Genomic DNA, 15399 nt, shown 5'->3' on the forward strand with positions numbered 1-15399 from the left:
AACCTGCTGACTACATCCTCTGCTTTACTTGTCTGAAAAAATGTGAACCAGATCTAAAAGCTATCACTGCTCTTACTTCAATGGCTTTTTTTTTGTGAAAACAACATTGCTACTTATTTTGCCATAAAGATAGCTATTTCTTGTTGATAGAAACATTTGGAGAACAGTCTGGAAATATCAGTATAATTGCCAAAGGTATGCTTTTATATTTTTCCTTTTACCCTTGAAGTGCCGCTTTAAATAGGCTTTTAACTAAATCAGATACATCCTTTCACAGACTCACCCCCTGATTAACCGTAATATAGGGTTAGGGCTGAAAAGGACCTTAAAGATCATCTAGTTCCAAGCCCCTACCTGTGTAGGGACACCTCCCACTACACCATCAAATGCTGAATATTAGCTTACTCAGTAAAATTTCAGGAGGTTTCACCATTACCTTTGTTTCTGCTAACCAGCGATGAGGATCGTTCAGTACTGTTGGTGTAAGGGATATTGCCTATGAAAAAGCAGGTGACAAAGAAAGAGACATAAAATGGGAATTAGGCGTAGAAGGAAGAAAGTCTTTTCTGCTTACTGGAAATTCATCAAAGAAACGCATTTCTTATCAAGGAAGATTAAGCCTAGTGCTTGACTTCTCTCAATACAATTATTTATCCATCAAATTCCTCCTGCTTACCCAAGTTGCAGCAGCAAGTTCTTGAAGTAAAGAAAGGTTTTAGAAACCTTAGCAATACCTGAAGTACTGGGCAGAGGAACAATATTATAAAGGAAGATTCTTACCTTATAAAAAAAATTCATACCAGGACCACAAAGCTAACTTTCTTTTTCACATTAACTGTCTAGTCAAAAATTCACATTCATAACTGGTTTAAGTTGGCCCGTGATAAAAAACCAAAGAGAATTGTATAAACAGGGATCTGCAAAACCTTATCCAGAAACCAAAAAACCTTCACAAGGTGAGGAACAAGTCCAAGAAGGCATGGCTCAATGATCAAAAATCTGGCAACTACAGCAGATTATAGAACTCAATAAAACAAAAAGACCTATCTGTAAGGATACAGAGGAGGAAGCTTGTTTGTCAAATACATTCTCTTCAAATTCTCATCTAGTTTTGTGCTCCAACACCCCAACTCCACATGTAAGTGGAGAAATGGTGTCAATGGTGAAAAAAAATTTATTTCAAAAGTAGCCCAGCCCAGTCAAATGACGAAGAGCTATAAAGTATTTTCTGTTTAAACAGCAACACAAAAAAAAAGATGTAATCTGAGCATACTCCAGGTTGCAGCTAAGGCTAAAAAGCCACTAGGTCAAGCACTTGTAAGTGTGGCGACAAGCTGAGTCAGACAGTCTGTTCTCTATATTCTCAGAAATGTACAATGTTGATTTAAGAGAATCAGTCATGTAGAATCATATCAAGGGAGGAAGAGGCGAGCAAATGAGCATGCTCAGAAGAAAAGCTACAGGGAGACAGAGGTTGCAAGAGAAGTATTAAAATTGCAAAAAAAAAGTTACAGCAAGCTACCAGTTTCCTGAAAATTTGAGTCTGAGTTTTCTGGATACAAGGACCTGCTCCTCAAAAGAGGAGGTTATAAACTCTTTTCATTTTCAGTATTCAGTTCTCTACATAAGAACCAAAGCATCCAAGTGATTTTTTAACAAAAAAATTTCTTTCATTTTCTCCCAATTTTAAAAGCATTTTAGGTCCTTTTTAAGTACTTTCCAATTCTAGGAACATGGCCTAAGAAAACCTACCTCAAAATTTTGGATAATAAAAGGTCCTTTCACACAAGCAAGAGAACCATTTCTCAAAAAAAGAAAAAAAAAAAAGAAAGCAGTACCAATTAATGCATGGCAGTCCTTCACAGTATCCCATTCTTATACACAGCAATGTCCTTTTATACCAGCTAAATATCCATAATTATATTAGAATGATTATCTATGCAACAGCAAAAACCATGCATACAAGTTCCACTACAAACTTTCATGGAGAAAAGAACAAAACCTGCAGCATACTTAAAACTTAGAATTACTTTTAATTTCTCCATGGAGTCCCGAGAAAAGATTTCACAAGCAGCATCAATTTCACTTCCTATCATGGAGAGAATGGATTGCTGTTCCATTTCTAATTGACACAGTTGATCTTTAAACTGCAGTCTGGCCTCACTCATCTTTCTCAAATGATCTTCTTCATTGCTGATCTGTTTTTCCTGGAGTGAAAAAGGTAAAACAAACCAAAGATACGTAATTGCATTAATAATATAACATATGTCATCAGCCATGTATCATTCAATCTCATAATCAGACCATACTCAGTCGTGTTAAGTTCAACTCCTTGCCATGGAAAAACAATAACTTCTAATAGCACTTCTAAGTTCCTCCCTTGGTTCTCCTTATTATCCTGTAAATCAGTTATGAAGAAACTGCTACCAAATCCAAATTCAACAATCATAAAGCCTCTTTTCAAAGTCAAAAATAGATGTTCTATTACAAATTTCCTCATGAGTAGAAAAAGAGCCCTGAGTAAATACTCCCATTATTATCTTTTGCCCTGAATCTGTTCTAGGCATCTAATTTCTATAGTCAGAAAAGAGATCCCAGAAGAAAACTTTTATTGGCAGTCAGTGTACCCTCAAGGAAAACTACTCAAAGGATATCTCATAGGAGAGTGAGTGGCACAGAGGAAAGTATTTTAGGTTATCAGCTAATGTCAAAAAGTTGATTAAATTTCTTACATGTTTTTAAAATGCAGATTCTCTTCTTTTATATCTATGATAGAGCTGCCATAAAACCAAAAAAAAATGCTGCTAGATTACACAAAGTATTGAATTATGCATCATAAATAATACAGAAAAAACTATCTTGTGAGAATAAGAGAAATTGAAACACACCTGTCTGCTGCTGAGATCAGGAGGACATAATGCAACAAAGGGCAAACACTTTAACAGGCAAATTCCAATGTATGTGAGTTGCAAAAAGAATGGTGAAAAGAGCAATGATTTCAAAAATTTATTAATTGTGGACCTCTACAATGACAAGGTACAACTGTCTGAAGTCTACTTGTTGGAAATCTTCATACACTGCTCTTATGAGACACCAATGCAGAGTTAGGTAATGCTAACACCCAAGTTCCATGAATGGGATATATATGGAATCACAGAATGATTTATGTTGGAAAAGAACTCAGTTATCATAGAGTCCAACTAAAAACCCCATATTGCCAAGTCCACCACTAAACCATATCCCTGAACATCACATGTACATGTCTTTTGAACACCTCCATGGCTGGTGTCTCAACCACTTCTCTAAGCAATCCCTGTTCCAATGTCTGAATAAATTTTTCCTAATATCCAATCTAAATCTCCCCTAACACAGCTTAAGACTATTTGCTCTTGTCGTATCACTTGCTAAGTGGGAGACAAGACCAACATCCACCTTGCTACCTCCTTAGAGGAGGTTGTATACATATATATGTATAGGTGTTTATTTCTACTAGCAAAACAGGCGTTTTTAATGCTGGTGGCCTACAAATGTGAAATACCAACACTTGATAAGCAGTCTGATTTTTTCACTTAATTAATACAAAAATACTTGGGACAGTAGTTATTTCAAACTGAAGAAATCAGAAGATTTTTTAAGATGGACAGGTTCCAGTATTTCTGAACTATAAAGATGGGAGTTGAAAGATGGGAGATGAAATAACAGTTTTGACCTAGACTAGTATTCCGAAAGCAATAAGATTGCATTGTATATATTTCCAGTATCCGTATTGTTACCTCATTATTCACTGAATGCATTCCATCATGTCAAAGTTCATTCCTAAACGTCATGACTAAAACAGAACACATTATTTATTTTTTTATTTCTTATCTGCTTGATTTTCTGAACGTGCCAACATTCCTTATCATTCTACATCCAGAGACTACAGGAGAAAAAAAGTCACTAATGACTGAGAAGTGCACAGAAAGAAAAGAAACCAACCATTATGCTCTGCTCCTTCACCTTTCATGAAAAGAAATAAATCTAAGCTAGCTATAATACCTATGCCCCTTTGAATTAGTATTTGCATTAAGAACAGAATATTAAAAGTATAAAAAGCAAGGAAAATAAATAAAATACATTGTAACATAATAAGCTTCTGCTGTGTTGCCACAACTGTATGCCAGCATGAGATTTCCCAAGAGGTAGTTTTATTTCCCCCATCCTAACATCCCTTTTGACAATCCACAAAACCAAAATAGCAAATAGTCTCTTGAGTTAACCATTAATGCAAGCTATCTGCCTTTACCTTCAAAAGTTGAGACCACAGGATCACATGCTTAAAACCTTCTCTGATCTTTTTCAATTTAGAGACAAAAGATTATTTTGATGGAAAAAGAGTGCCTTCCCAATATTAGGTAAGGTTGGAGCTAATATAGACTACAGAAGCCCATGTGCATTCCTATAAACACATTTTCTTAATAATAGATATTATACAACTAAAATGCCAACATAGAAAAACCACATTTTTGAATTTTCATTTCAAGTACTTTTTACTAGTCTAAGTTGAGCTTTTAAACCACTTCCTGATAGTTTAGCAAGCTAAAGAAATGCCAGATTTAACATTTTTCTAACCCTACACTATAAAAGAAAATCCCAAAAAACCAAAAATCCTCCACCCCAACATTAGTTAAAATTTCTTTTACTATGCTTACATTGCATATTTACTTAAAATTACCTCTAAATTATTCATAGTTCCCTGCATCTTGAAGAAAAATATGAAGAAAACTAGAAGTGGCGGATTAAACATTTGTTAGTTAGCTATATTAGAGATCAGGCAAACAACAAGATTTTATATTTCTAGTCCTAAATAATGTTAGCGAGTCTTTGGAGGGATTCAGTTCATGATCCAGCCAAAGCATTTTTGTCATCTTTCATTCATAAAGAAACCATGTACTGTGGCACAACTGGGTGTATTCTTTAATACATGTATGCTGGGGTTTTTTAGGTTTACCATCTATTTCTATGATCCAGCATTTATTTTAGGTATTTATTATCAGCAGAGAAACAAATCATGGTTAAAATCAGTTAATTTTACCTTTTTCTCCAGTTCTTGTTTTACAAACTCATATTTCCGTTTTAGTTTTATATTTTCTTCCTCATTCTGTGTTAATTCTTCTGTCAATTTATCACACTCAACTTTTATTTTTTCCAGTTGTCGACACTGAACCTTGACTCTGTTTTTCTCTTCCAAAAGTTCCATCTGATGGTAAAGGGAAGAAAGATTACAAAGTCACTGTATGGGTTATTTTAAAACACACCCAAACTCTAAAACTTTAGAGTTTATATAGTTGAACACTATTGCCAAATGATAAATGTAAAAAATTAAATTAAGTTCTACTAAGTGCTATTACTTATCTGAACATGGAAAAACACATCACAGAGTTGCAGAACCATACAGTGTTCTAAAAGCAGAAAATAGAAGTCTCAGGTTCTTCATTTCAGCTCTGCTACACTCATCAGCTTACATCATCCCGAGAAGCCTAGTATTTATGCAGCTTTTCCATTACTAAAATAATTTGGAATCAGAAAGTCTAAAACTCATTTAATTTCAGGAACCAATGCTAAATTTATATCTGTAAGGAAACAACAGCAAAGATTTAGTATTTTTCAGCTCTAGATTTGTGGGGGTTTAGTGCTATTACTTTGTACGATTAATGCTACTCATGAAACTTTGCAGAGAAAAATGAAGAAAACATGTAATGAACTCAAAAGCCCCAAAACAATGAGTAAAATAATGTTTATGTGTTGTCAGTGAAAAAAATAATTTACTGAAAATGAAAGATTTGAGAAATGCTCTACAATATCTAGAAAATTTTAAAAAACACAACAAAGAAGAAAATTAACACACACATTCCTCAAAACCAGTTTCATATTAGATGAAGTGTGGGATGCAGTTAAACACAAAAATAAACTTGCAAAGTATATTTCTTTCTGAGGAAAAGCAACAATTCTATTTCCCTATTACACTACAAATGCAACTTCTATGAGGAAGAAGGGTAAGGAGAGAAGTTTTATGAACTAATTTAGACACTAGATCTAGACGCTAATTTAGACACTAAATGGATTACAAAAATTCTTCCAAAGGACAATTTGAGAAAGAACTTTGGCATCCACAGTCTACAAAGTCTTAAGACCACAAAGACAAGCCTGCAATGCCCAAAACATTTTCTGTGAATACAAATCAAGTTTTCAGTTCCTACTAAAGGTAACTGCGTTATAATATCTATGCAGATGGAGACAATCCAAGAAAAAATCCCTCACCTATATTATCCTTGAGACACAGAAGAGAAAGTTAATACTGAACTTCCAGTACAGACAAGGTAGATACGACTATAATTTAATTGACATTTATTGAACCCAAATTCAACATTTAATAATCTTCAGGAAAAAATGGATGGCACAATTGGAAAATGTATAGAAAATAATGTAAAAATAAATATACACATACACACAATTTTATATGTATAGATACATATCTCTATATAAGTTTAGATTAAAGATTAATAATTCAAATACTTCCATACTGTCAGGCAGCAAGAAATTTTGTGTCATCATTCTAAGAAAACAAGCATGTTTTTAAAGCAAATTAGGGTATGTGTTAAAATTAGGCGACAGATCCAGAGTTTCTGAGCACAAAGCCAAATGGGGATCACTAAGCAAACCACTTGAATTCCTATGCCTACTGTATCAACCCTTTTAAATACCAAATAGGACATCAAAGAGGCATTGGTTTGGAATGATCTAGGATGTTCTAACAGAAACCAAATTAAAAGTTTAAGCATCAGAACCTCAGTAATGAAACAGTAAACCTTCTTAACACTGGTATCTCAAAAAACTCTATGTTCTTCTCCAGTTCTCTTGCATCATACAATATTTTTATGGTACCTTCCCTACTACCAAGAAAAATCCTTAACTACTTAATAATTTTTCAATCCAGTGCTGCACTACAGAAAGCAAGGCAAAAGTCAGGCAGAAAGTACCATACAGAGGAGGCAAGAGAGGAAAGAACAACTAAAATCGGAAGTCACTTCTTTTTACAGTCTATGCAGAAGTTAGTTCTCTAAACACAGGACTCTCTACCCTTGATTTCCTGGAAGTAACTCATAAATGCATCCTCTAAGTTTAAGGCTTTGGATTCTACAAAGATATTAAATTTCCCTTCACTCCTTCAAGTCTCTCTCAACTGACCTTTATTTTTAAATCTTTAACTATCTTTGGACAGGATATGTATATTCCTTTCCAAAAACAGTTACAAAGGTTGGACACAGCTGAGGCATAAATAAGATCAATTATTACTGTAACAGTAAAAGACAGCTGGTTGCTAGACACAAAATCTTAGCAGCTTGAAAAAAAAAGGTTAAAAAACCCCAACTTTTTCTGTTGGATTTCCCTAAACACTATTCTAACAATACAATACTTTAAAAAAGAGGGGGGGAAGATAAAATGCATGTTAAGTTTACCTTACTTTGGAAGAAAAGTATGTCCATAAAATTGAAATCCAAATGCAATGTAATGATGAGTTCAGACAAAAAGTAACCAAATCACCTGCAGGATGACATGTTCTCATCAGATCTTCCTAAAGACGCATATGATTTTCGATTTTGTTTCATCTACAGTCTCTTAATCAAGAGAATCTTGTGCATTATCATTGTTGCATTGTTATAAAAAATTTGCCTACCCTAGTATCTTGGAAAATTCACCTCCCTCAAACCTTCTGCTCTTAAATATATGCCAGTTTAGGATTCTGGGGAAGTCATGGGACTATAAATGAAATATCAAAGTGAATTTTTTTAATACTCTGTTTAGGTTCAACAATCAGTAAAAATAAAAAGGTCCTAACTATAGGATTTGCTGTTTCATAGAAAAACAAAGTCACAATCAACTTATTTTTTCTTATTAGCATCCAGAATATACTTTCCTTCTTTCCACTTGATATCAAATATAAACTCTTAATTTCAATGTCATTGCCAAAGAAGAAAACACTTTTGGACAGACCACTTAAATAATGATATACACACTAAAAATTAGGTCTCCAAAGTTAAGCACTGCTGTCAAAACATTTGATTTTAATGATCCTTCTACTTACAACCACCTAGGGGGTTTTTATTGCTTTCTTCACTTAAAGGTTTCTATGTTACCAATTGCTTAAGAATTATTATTGAGTCATGAATGATACATTACATAACTAAACACTGCTCCCAACACAGATCCCTGAGGGACACCACTCATCACTGCTGTACATCAGGACTCCATCTGGACTCTGAGCCACTGACCACAATCCTCTGAATGTGACCATTGAGCCAATTTATTATCTATCTAACAGCCCACCCATCAAATCCATCCCTCTTCAATTTAGAGAAGGATGTTGTGGGGCACTGTGTCAAACACTACAGAAGGCCAGATAAATGACAACTGCAGCCCTTCTCTTATCCCCTGATGTAGTCACTCCATCAGAGAAGGCCACTGTGTTGGTCAGACAGGACTTGCCCTCGGTGAAGCTGTGCTGACTGTCTCAAATCATCTCCCTGTCCTCCATGTGGCTTAGCATAGCTTCCAAAAGGTTTTGTTCCATGATCTCCCCAGGAGAAGAGAGAAGGCTGACAGGTCAGAGCTCCCACAGTCCTCCTTTCTACTCTTTTAAAAGATGGTGTCCTGCAGTGACTCTATGGTACAATGCTTCCCCCTTTCCAGTCACTTGGGAATTCACCTGTCTGCCACATTAAAACATTACAGCATCATAATTTCCTTTTATTTTGTTCATATGTATTTTACCATTTTTGAACAAAGATTTTAACCTAAAACTGGTACTGTAATACTTTTACCCTGAACTTTAAACTCTTACAATGGCTTTCAATAACGTGTGTTAAGTGCTTTAAAGCCCATGCTTTATTACCTTCATCATTCAAGGGCAGGGGCTGTGTGTGGAGTGTGTGGGAGGAGGGGGAAAGTCTGACAATGGAATTCTTCACAATGAGTACCTTTAGCATTCTAATTTGAGCCTCTGCATCATCTTTTTCTTGTTTAAGGATTTTCGTGAGTTCTTGAACATTTTGTTCATGTTTGATGTTCACATTCTGTAATTCTGATCTAAGATCTGCCAACTCCTGTTGGTGAATTTCTCTTTCCATCTTCAGCTGCCTGCTAGCTGAAATCATCTCTTCATGACTAGATTCCTGCTGTTTCTGGAGGTCTGAGAGCCTCTTAAGTAATTCCTTTTTGGCTTTCTCCTCTTCTGCAATTCTGTTTGTTAGTTCCACACGTACGGTGCTTAAATGTTTTACATCTGCTTGCATTTCCAGGAGTCGTTCTTGGTCTTTTTTATGAAACAAGTTAATATTCACAAGTTCTGTCTTCAAGTGTTCCTTCTCAGCTTGCATTTGATTTTGTAGAAAGACTTGATTTTTCAACTCATTCTCCAATTTTTTTACAGTACCTTGAACTTCTTTGATCTCTTCTTCAAGAGATACCCGGTGTGACTCCATTTCATTCAGTTTTACCTCTTTACAGTGGAGAAGTTCTTCCTGCTGGGCTCTCTTTGTAAGCACATCATTCAGCTCTTTCCGCAGGTTTTCTATCTGGTTTATAGCTGAGAGAAGCTGACTTTTAAGATCATCTTTTTCTTTAAGGGCCTAGAAAAGGAAAAAAAAAAACCTATTCTGAGCTGAAGTAATTAAAGACAATTGTTGGAAGGATATCCTTAGACATCAGGAATGTCTATGGAACAATTAACATATGTAAGCAAAAATATAAAAATTTTGCTTGCTACGAACTCAGTTCAAGTGTACTCAGTGTTTCTTTAAATTTACACACAGATCATGTGCAATCTCAAACTTGGACTTAAATTATATAACCTTCTAAATAAGGATAGTTCTGGTTAATTCTCTGCTTCTCATATTCTCTCTTTGCAGACTGACAAGTGTTTCCTTACTGGTTCCTCCAAATAGCAAGATGGAGAAAATGAGGTAATAGAGTAATGCAGCAGCATACAGGGATGACTACTGGACATATACACCGTGCCTACAGTCCATTCCATATGCTGACTTATTTTGTTTATTTTCTAAAATATTACCCAGAAAGTATACTAACTTTAACTTATTTTTGAAATTATGCCCAGTAGATGAATTAGTAGCAGTTGAAATCTTGGTTCACTTATGCATCAAAGCCAAGAAATAATGACATCATCTCCCAAACAGAAATCAATCAAGTAAAATAAAGCAACAAAAATTCCACAGTTTTCCTGGGATCTTCAGGGCTTGGGTGTTTTTTCCAACATTGATATATTTCATGTTAAAATTAACACAGAATCACAGAATATGTAAGTTTTAAAGGACCACAGTGGGTCATCTGGTCCAACCTCCCTGCTCAAGCAGACTTATCCTAGAACACAGGCACAGGATGGCATCCAGATGGTTCTTGAATAACTTCAGTGAGGGAAACTATGCAACAAATTTGGGCAATCTGTTCCAATATATCAGATTCTTTATACTGACTTCAATTTTATACTAAATTTTACTGAGCATTTTCACCAATTCCACAAGCAATGCACATTTCTTATGGATATAGCAAAATTACTTGAAACAATCCAGGAAAAAAAAGGCAATTAGGGTTAAAAGTGTACAGTTAAAAATAATAAAACAATTTGCAATTACATCAAGAACAAGCAACACAACGCAAAATGCAAATACAATAAACTGAGAACACGGACTGATGACCATCATGGGTTTTTCCAGAAAAAAAACCCACCAGACAAAAAGACCCTCCTAAACCTATCTTGTAATTCTACTCAAAGGATTTGGCTTAAAAAACCCAAAACACCACCAAAAACCAAACAAAAACAAAACTCCAGTAAAATTTCAAACTACAACCCATAAGTTATTTGTTGTATGTTTTGTGTATGTTTTCTACATTACATACTTTAAAGAACATATGTTTCAAAAGATGTCAGAAACTCCACTGTCAAACAATATTAAGGACAACTACATGGGCAAAACTTCAACCAAATTATCCCAGTAACTTCAAAAGAATGAAACCTAAACAATCCTTCTATAGCACATCCATTGTCTGCCAATATTTCAAAAATCTCAAAATTGCAAGCTATGACTGCAACCCTATTTTGAAATTTTTCCATCAACCCTTTGAAATCTTCTAACAGAAATCAAAGACAACAAAACTGCCATTTCTTCCTTTATTGTTTTTACAGATTTTTGTCTCAGATGTTAATTGTCTGTATTTCAAAGCTAGTTAAATTATCTTCATCTAGTTACCTCAAGCTTATACTAAATGCTGTATCTAGATTTGCACTTTTTTCTCCTTCACAATGACAAACAGCTTCTTTGTTCTTCTATAACTTAAAATAAAGAAACTTTCTTCACCAGTGACAATTACCACAAATCTGTTGGCAGGATGGTCACAACTTTAAAAGTAAGAACAAATTCTGACAGCATTTCTTAAATGGAGCTTAAGCCAAAGTTTAACCACTGTATTTAGCATGTGAATATACTTGCCACATCAAAAGAGGTAAAATCCATATCAAGGAATCTTACATAACAAAGAAAATTTCAACATGGGCAGTGTTATCAAGTGCCTCTATAAAGACCAACCTATGTCTTTACAAGAACAGTGATTGCAGAACCTTTTCGGGAGCTACTGCTTCTTATTCACAATTTGTCTCTACTTTTTGCCTCTCATTTGTCCATTTGACAGACATCCATGATTTTGAAATTATTCAGGTTTTCTGCCTCTCCTTACAACCTCCATTTTCTTAGGCCAGAGTGACCAACTTCTTAAATGTTTGAGAATCTTACTTTTCCAGACAAGTGCTAGGGCTAACAAATACACGATTACTATAGAATTAAGTGTTGGAACTTGGATAGAGGAAATAATAATAAAAAGTAAGGAATATGATAGGCAATAGGAGAGAAACAGCAACACCAGCAAGCACAGTTTAGATTTTTCTAGAGTTTATTAATTTCAACTCAGTAATAGCCCCATTGTGACTTCTCCTGTGTTTTGACCATGCTCATATTCATGTACCAATCTCAGAACAGATCATTGGATCAAAAACAACACAGGATTAATAGACATCCCATACTGCATCCCATTTAGCCCTTGAAAACCTCAGTCTTTGAGCAAGACAAAGCAGAGGATGGAGCCATCTCAAGCCCATCACATTCAGTAACCTAAACCGGATGGATGCCATAAGAAAACACGTGAAGAGAGGGTACAGCACTGTAAAACAAAAGCCATATAATATGATAGACTGCACCAGCAGGGCATGTAAGCCAAGATAAAAGCTCACCGCATAGAGTTAAGCACTATATCAGCCACTATGGAAACAAGCAACGTTTGATCCAGCCACTGGAAAATATGGACCCACAGACTCATTGCCAACAGAATGGTGGTTTCTACTATTATTCCAATAGAGGATGATAAACATTAGCATTGATGTGAGTGCTTGTCTTTAAAACAGTGTCAGCAGCTGAACAAATAAAGGAATAGTTCTAAGTCAAAACCCAAAAAAACCTATGTTTTTTCCTGAGAAATTCTAGAGGAGAAAAAAGAGAGGAATAAATGGTCTGCCATACAGAACAAAGACAAAGGAAAAACCCAAAAATGTTACACAATGAATTTTCAAATTGATTTTTCAAAGAAAAAGTTCTGAAAATTATAGAGAAGAGCTCCAGAACTTAAAGCAGAAAGCAGTTTAAGTCACACTTAGCATAAACAAACTCCTTCTCTTCATTTTTAAAACAAAGGGAAAAGGTACCAAAAAACATCAACCAATCTTACCTGACTATTCTTGTCCATCAGTTCACTGATAGTTTGATTTTGCTTTTCATTCTCATGATCCAACTTCTTACACTTCAGCTTCCATTGGCGGATGGTTTCCTGGGCTCTCACCTTCAAATCTTCTCTTTTTTTCTCAATCTCCAGCCTGAGTGCCTCTGAGTGCTTGAATTCAGTGAGATACCGTTCTGCTTCCTTGGTACTCTCTTCAACCTGTTGAGCTAACTCAGCAGCCTGGAGTTCAGTTTGTCTGCGCCCATTCTCACAAGCCTTGTAGCAGTTCTGTATCTCCTTTAGCTGGTCCAGCATTTTTTCCTGCTGCTTCTCCCTGTTTTCCAGGTCAGAAGTTAACACCTGGAATCATCATAGCAAAATACAAACATTCTCTAAAGATATGCAGTATGAAACTTTATCAAACAACATACAGCAACATTAAATCACATTTTTATTAAATATGAACAGCATAAAGATCTTCTTGACTATCAAGGGAAGTCCTCTTAGCCCAGAGAATCTCTCCCTCTGGAATGGTAGAGAATGCCAACACAAGACATAAAATACATACTAATCAATTTTTTCTGCATTTGTTCCTCCTCTGGTTGTTCTTGTTATTTTTCTGTACTGTAAGTTTGAGATCAATCATTGGCCATATATTACACACTACACAAATAGGAAATAAACCCAATAGTAAGACATAAGGTGATTAATGTAAACAGATGAGAGGAAAAGGAGAACCAGAAAGGACAAAACAACATTCACCACAACCACTGGAATTTATAGTTTATGAGCTAGTTGTTACCCAGTTTTATGCTGGTTCCCTTTATGAAAATAATGTGCTAAATAAATTTATACTTGATAGCACTAAATACAAAGAGAATACAGCAGCTCAGTAAATGCTTCTAGAACAAAGACGTTTGAAAACGTAGGAGGCACACATAAGCCTTTCAAAACTGAATTGAAAACACACCTTTTAAAGATAAAAGATGCTGCATTTCTCAAATCATATTTCTCTGAACAGTCTCATAAGAAACTCAGGAATAATATTGACCATACACCTTCTGAAATGACATGCTCAGAAACCAGTTTTTGAAGGTACACTAGCAAAAATGTATTTTACTGAGATCATCACACAGAAATTCACATTAATATTTTGCATTTTGGGCTTATTTAGACTGTTTTCATACCATTCAGCCTTTTCATTAATGAAAGATAAATTTGACAGACCTGATCTATAGCCAGTCAAACATATTATCAAGCCTCAGGGGATTGAAATATTTTAAAGAGGATTAGATTTCAGAATGACTGAAAAAAAACCCAGCAAATGCAGCCTGAAATAAACAGACTGCAATGCAAAATGGACAAGGGAATCTGTGAAAAAATGAAGAACTTTAACGATAGATATAGAAAGACAATTTAGACAAAGATACTTCCACAAGGCTGGGGAAAGGAGGGAGAGTTGGGTTTGTTGGTAAGGGCTTTCTCCTTGTCAGTTTGGGGTTTTTTTTCTCCTTCCAAACCAGGCCAACATCTCCTAGGAGGCAGTAAACTGTACCAATCTCTTCAAGATAGTGTTTGCTGTGCTAAAAAGATAACCAAATCAAGCTCATAAGCTATAACTAGAAAAATTTTAATCAAAACAAGCTTAATTTCCAATGAAAACAGATTACAATATTTCTTTAAAGACAAAGATTTAAATTGAGTATAGCAGAAATTAAAAATAGCCTCATAAAATACAATCAGATATTACATTTACTGTTCCACAGATTTTCTAAAATGGGTCATCATTTTTTCAGTCATGTGATTACACATGCTATTATCCCTTCCTATTTTATGTCTTTCTGGAGACACCATAGAGGATGTCAGACTAAATTGATGTAGTACTCGATGTTGCACCATTAAAAAATAGTTATATAGTTATAACTATTTAATAGTTATCTATAAGTTCCCCAGAGTACACACTTCATTAACAAAACTACTATTCCCACAAACTTTTTAATGAAATATGAGTCTGATTTTAAACACAGAAAATAATGTTCAATTAACTGTAAACATTCCTCTTATTGTGTAGAAGTAAATCAACCTCCAATTTATTGATTTACAGTATAATAAAAAGAGGAACATTTGTTTTAGATAGTTACCTTGAAGCACAACTAATTTATCAACATGAGCTATTTGCATGGGGAGGAAAACTGGATTTTGACATAGATGTACCAATATGAAATTACTTTTAATATTTTATTTTTACCATATGTGTAAATTAGATAAACCTTAACAAAGAGTTTGCACTTTTCTTAAAAGAGTTAAGCCAGCACAGACCCAACAGCTGAAATCAGGTAGAAAACAGCTTCACAGCAAGTCAACATTTCATTAAGCCAACCCTGTAAAGCAAGAGAACAGAGGAACTATCTCCACACTCTGTTTCTGTATCAAAACAGGAGACCCAAGTGTAGTGATCTGTGCTTTTGAATTCCTAGTTATGTATGATAAATGTGAATCTCTGTGTTAAGCATGAGTGCAGTTGCCAAAATTCTTTCTGATCTAAAAGGGCTTCTTTTTAGAAGAAAAAGTAAAAGTAAA

General features: G+C 34.9%; 1 protein-coding gene across 5 annotated transcripts in view; it reads right to left on the bottom strand.

Annotated features, from left to right (window-relative positions):
• Positions 1–15399, bottom strand: part of CEP128 (centrosomal protein 128) — a 104578-nt gene that overhangs the window by 57316 nt on the left and 31863 nt on the right. For 4 of the 5 annotated variants that reach the window (XR_005627108.1, XM_039705461.1, XM_039705460.1 and 1 more), the window contains exons 14-18: positions 12829–13179; positions 9018–9668; positions 5075–5239; positions 2031–2207; positions 437–496 (exon numbers count right to left, since the gene is read on the bottom strand). Coding sequence is in view for 4 of the 5 variants with exons in the window: in XM_039705461.1 (XP_039561395.1) it covers positions 437–496; positions 2031–2207; positions 5075–5239; positions 9018–9668; positions 12829–13179 (1404 nt within the window). In the remaining variant the exon portion in view is untranslated. The remainder of the gene's footprint in view (positions 1–436; positions 497–2030; positions 2208–5074; positions 5240–9017; positions 9669–12828; positions 13180–15399) is intronic. The other variant, XM_039705462.1, reaches the window with a different exon arrangement.

This window comes from Passer montanus, unplaced genomic scaffold (genome assembly GCF_014805655.1).
Source record: "Passer montanus isolate IOZ18808 unplaced genomic scaffold, ASM1480565v1 scaffold18, whole genome shotgun sequence".
NCBI lineage: Eukaryota > Metazoa > Chordata > Aves > Passeriformes > Passeridae > Passer > Passer montanus.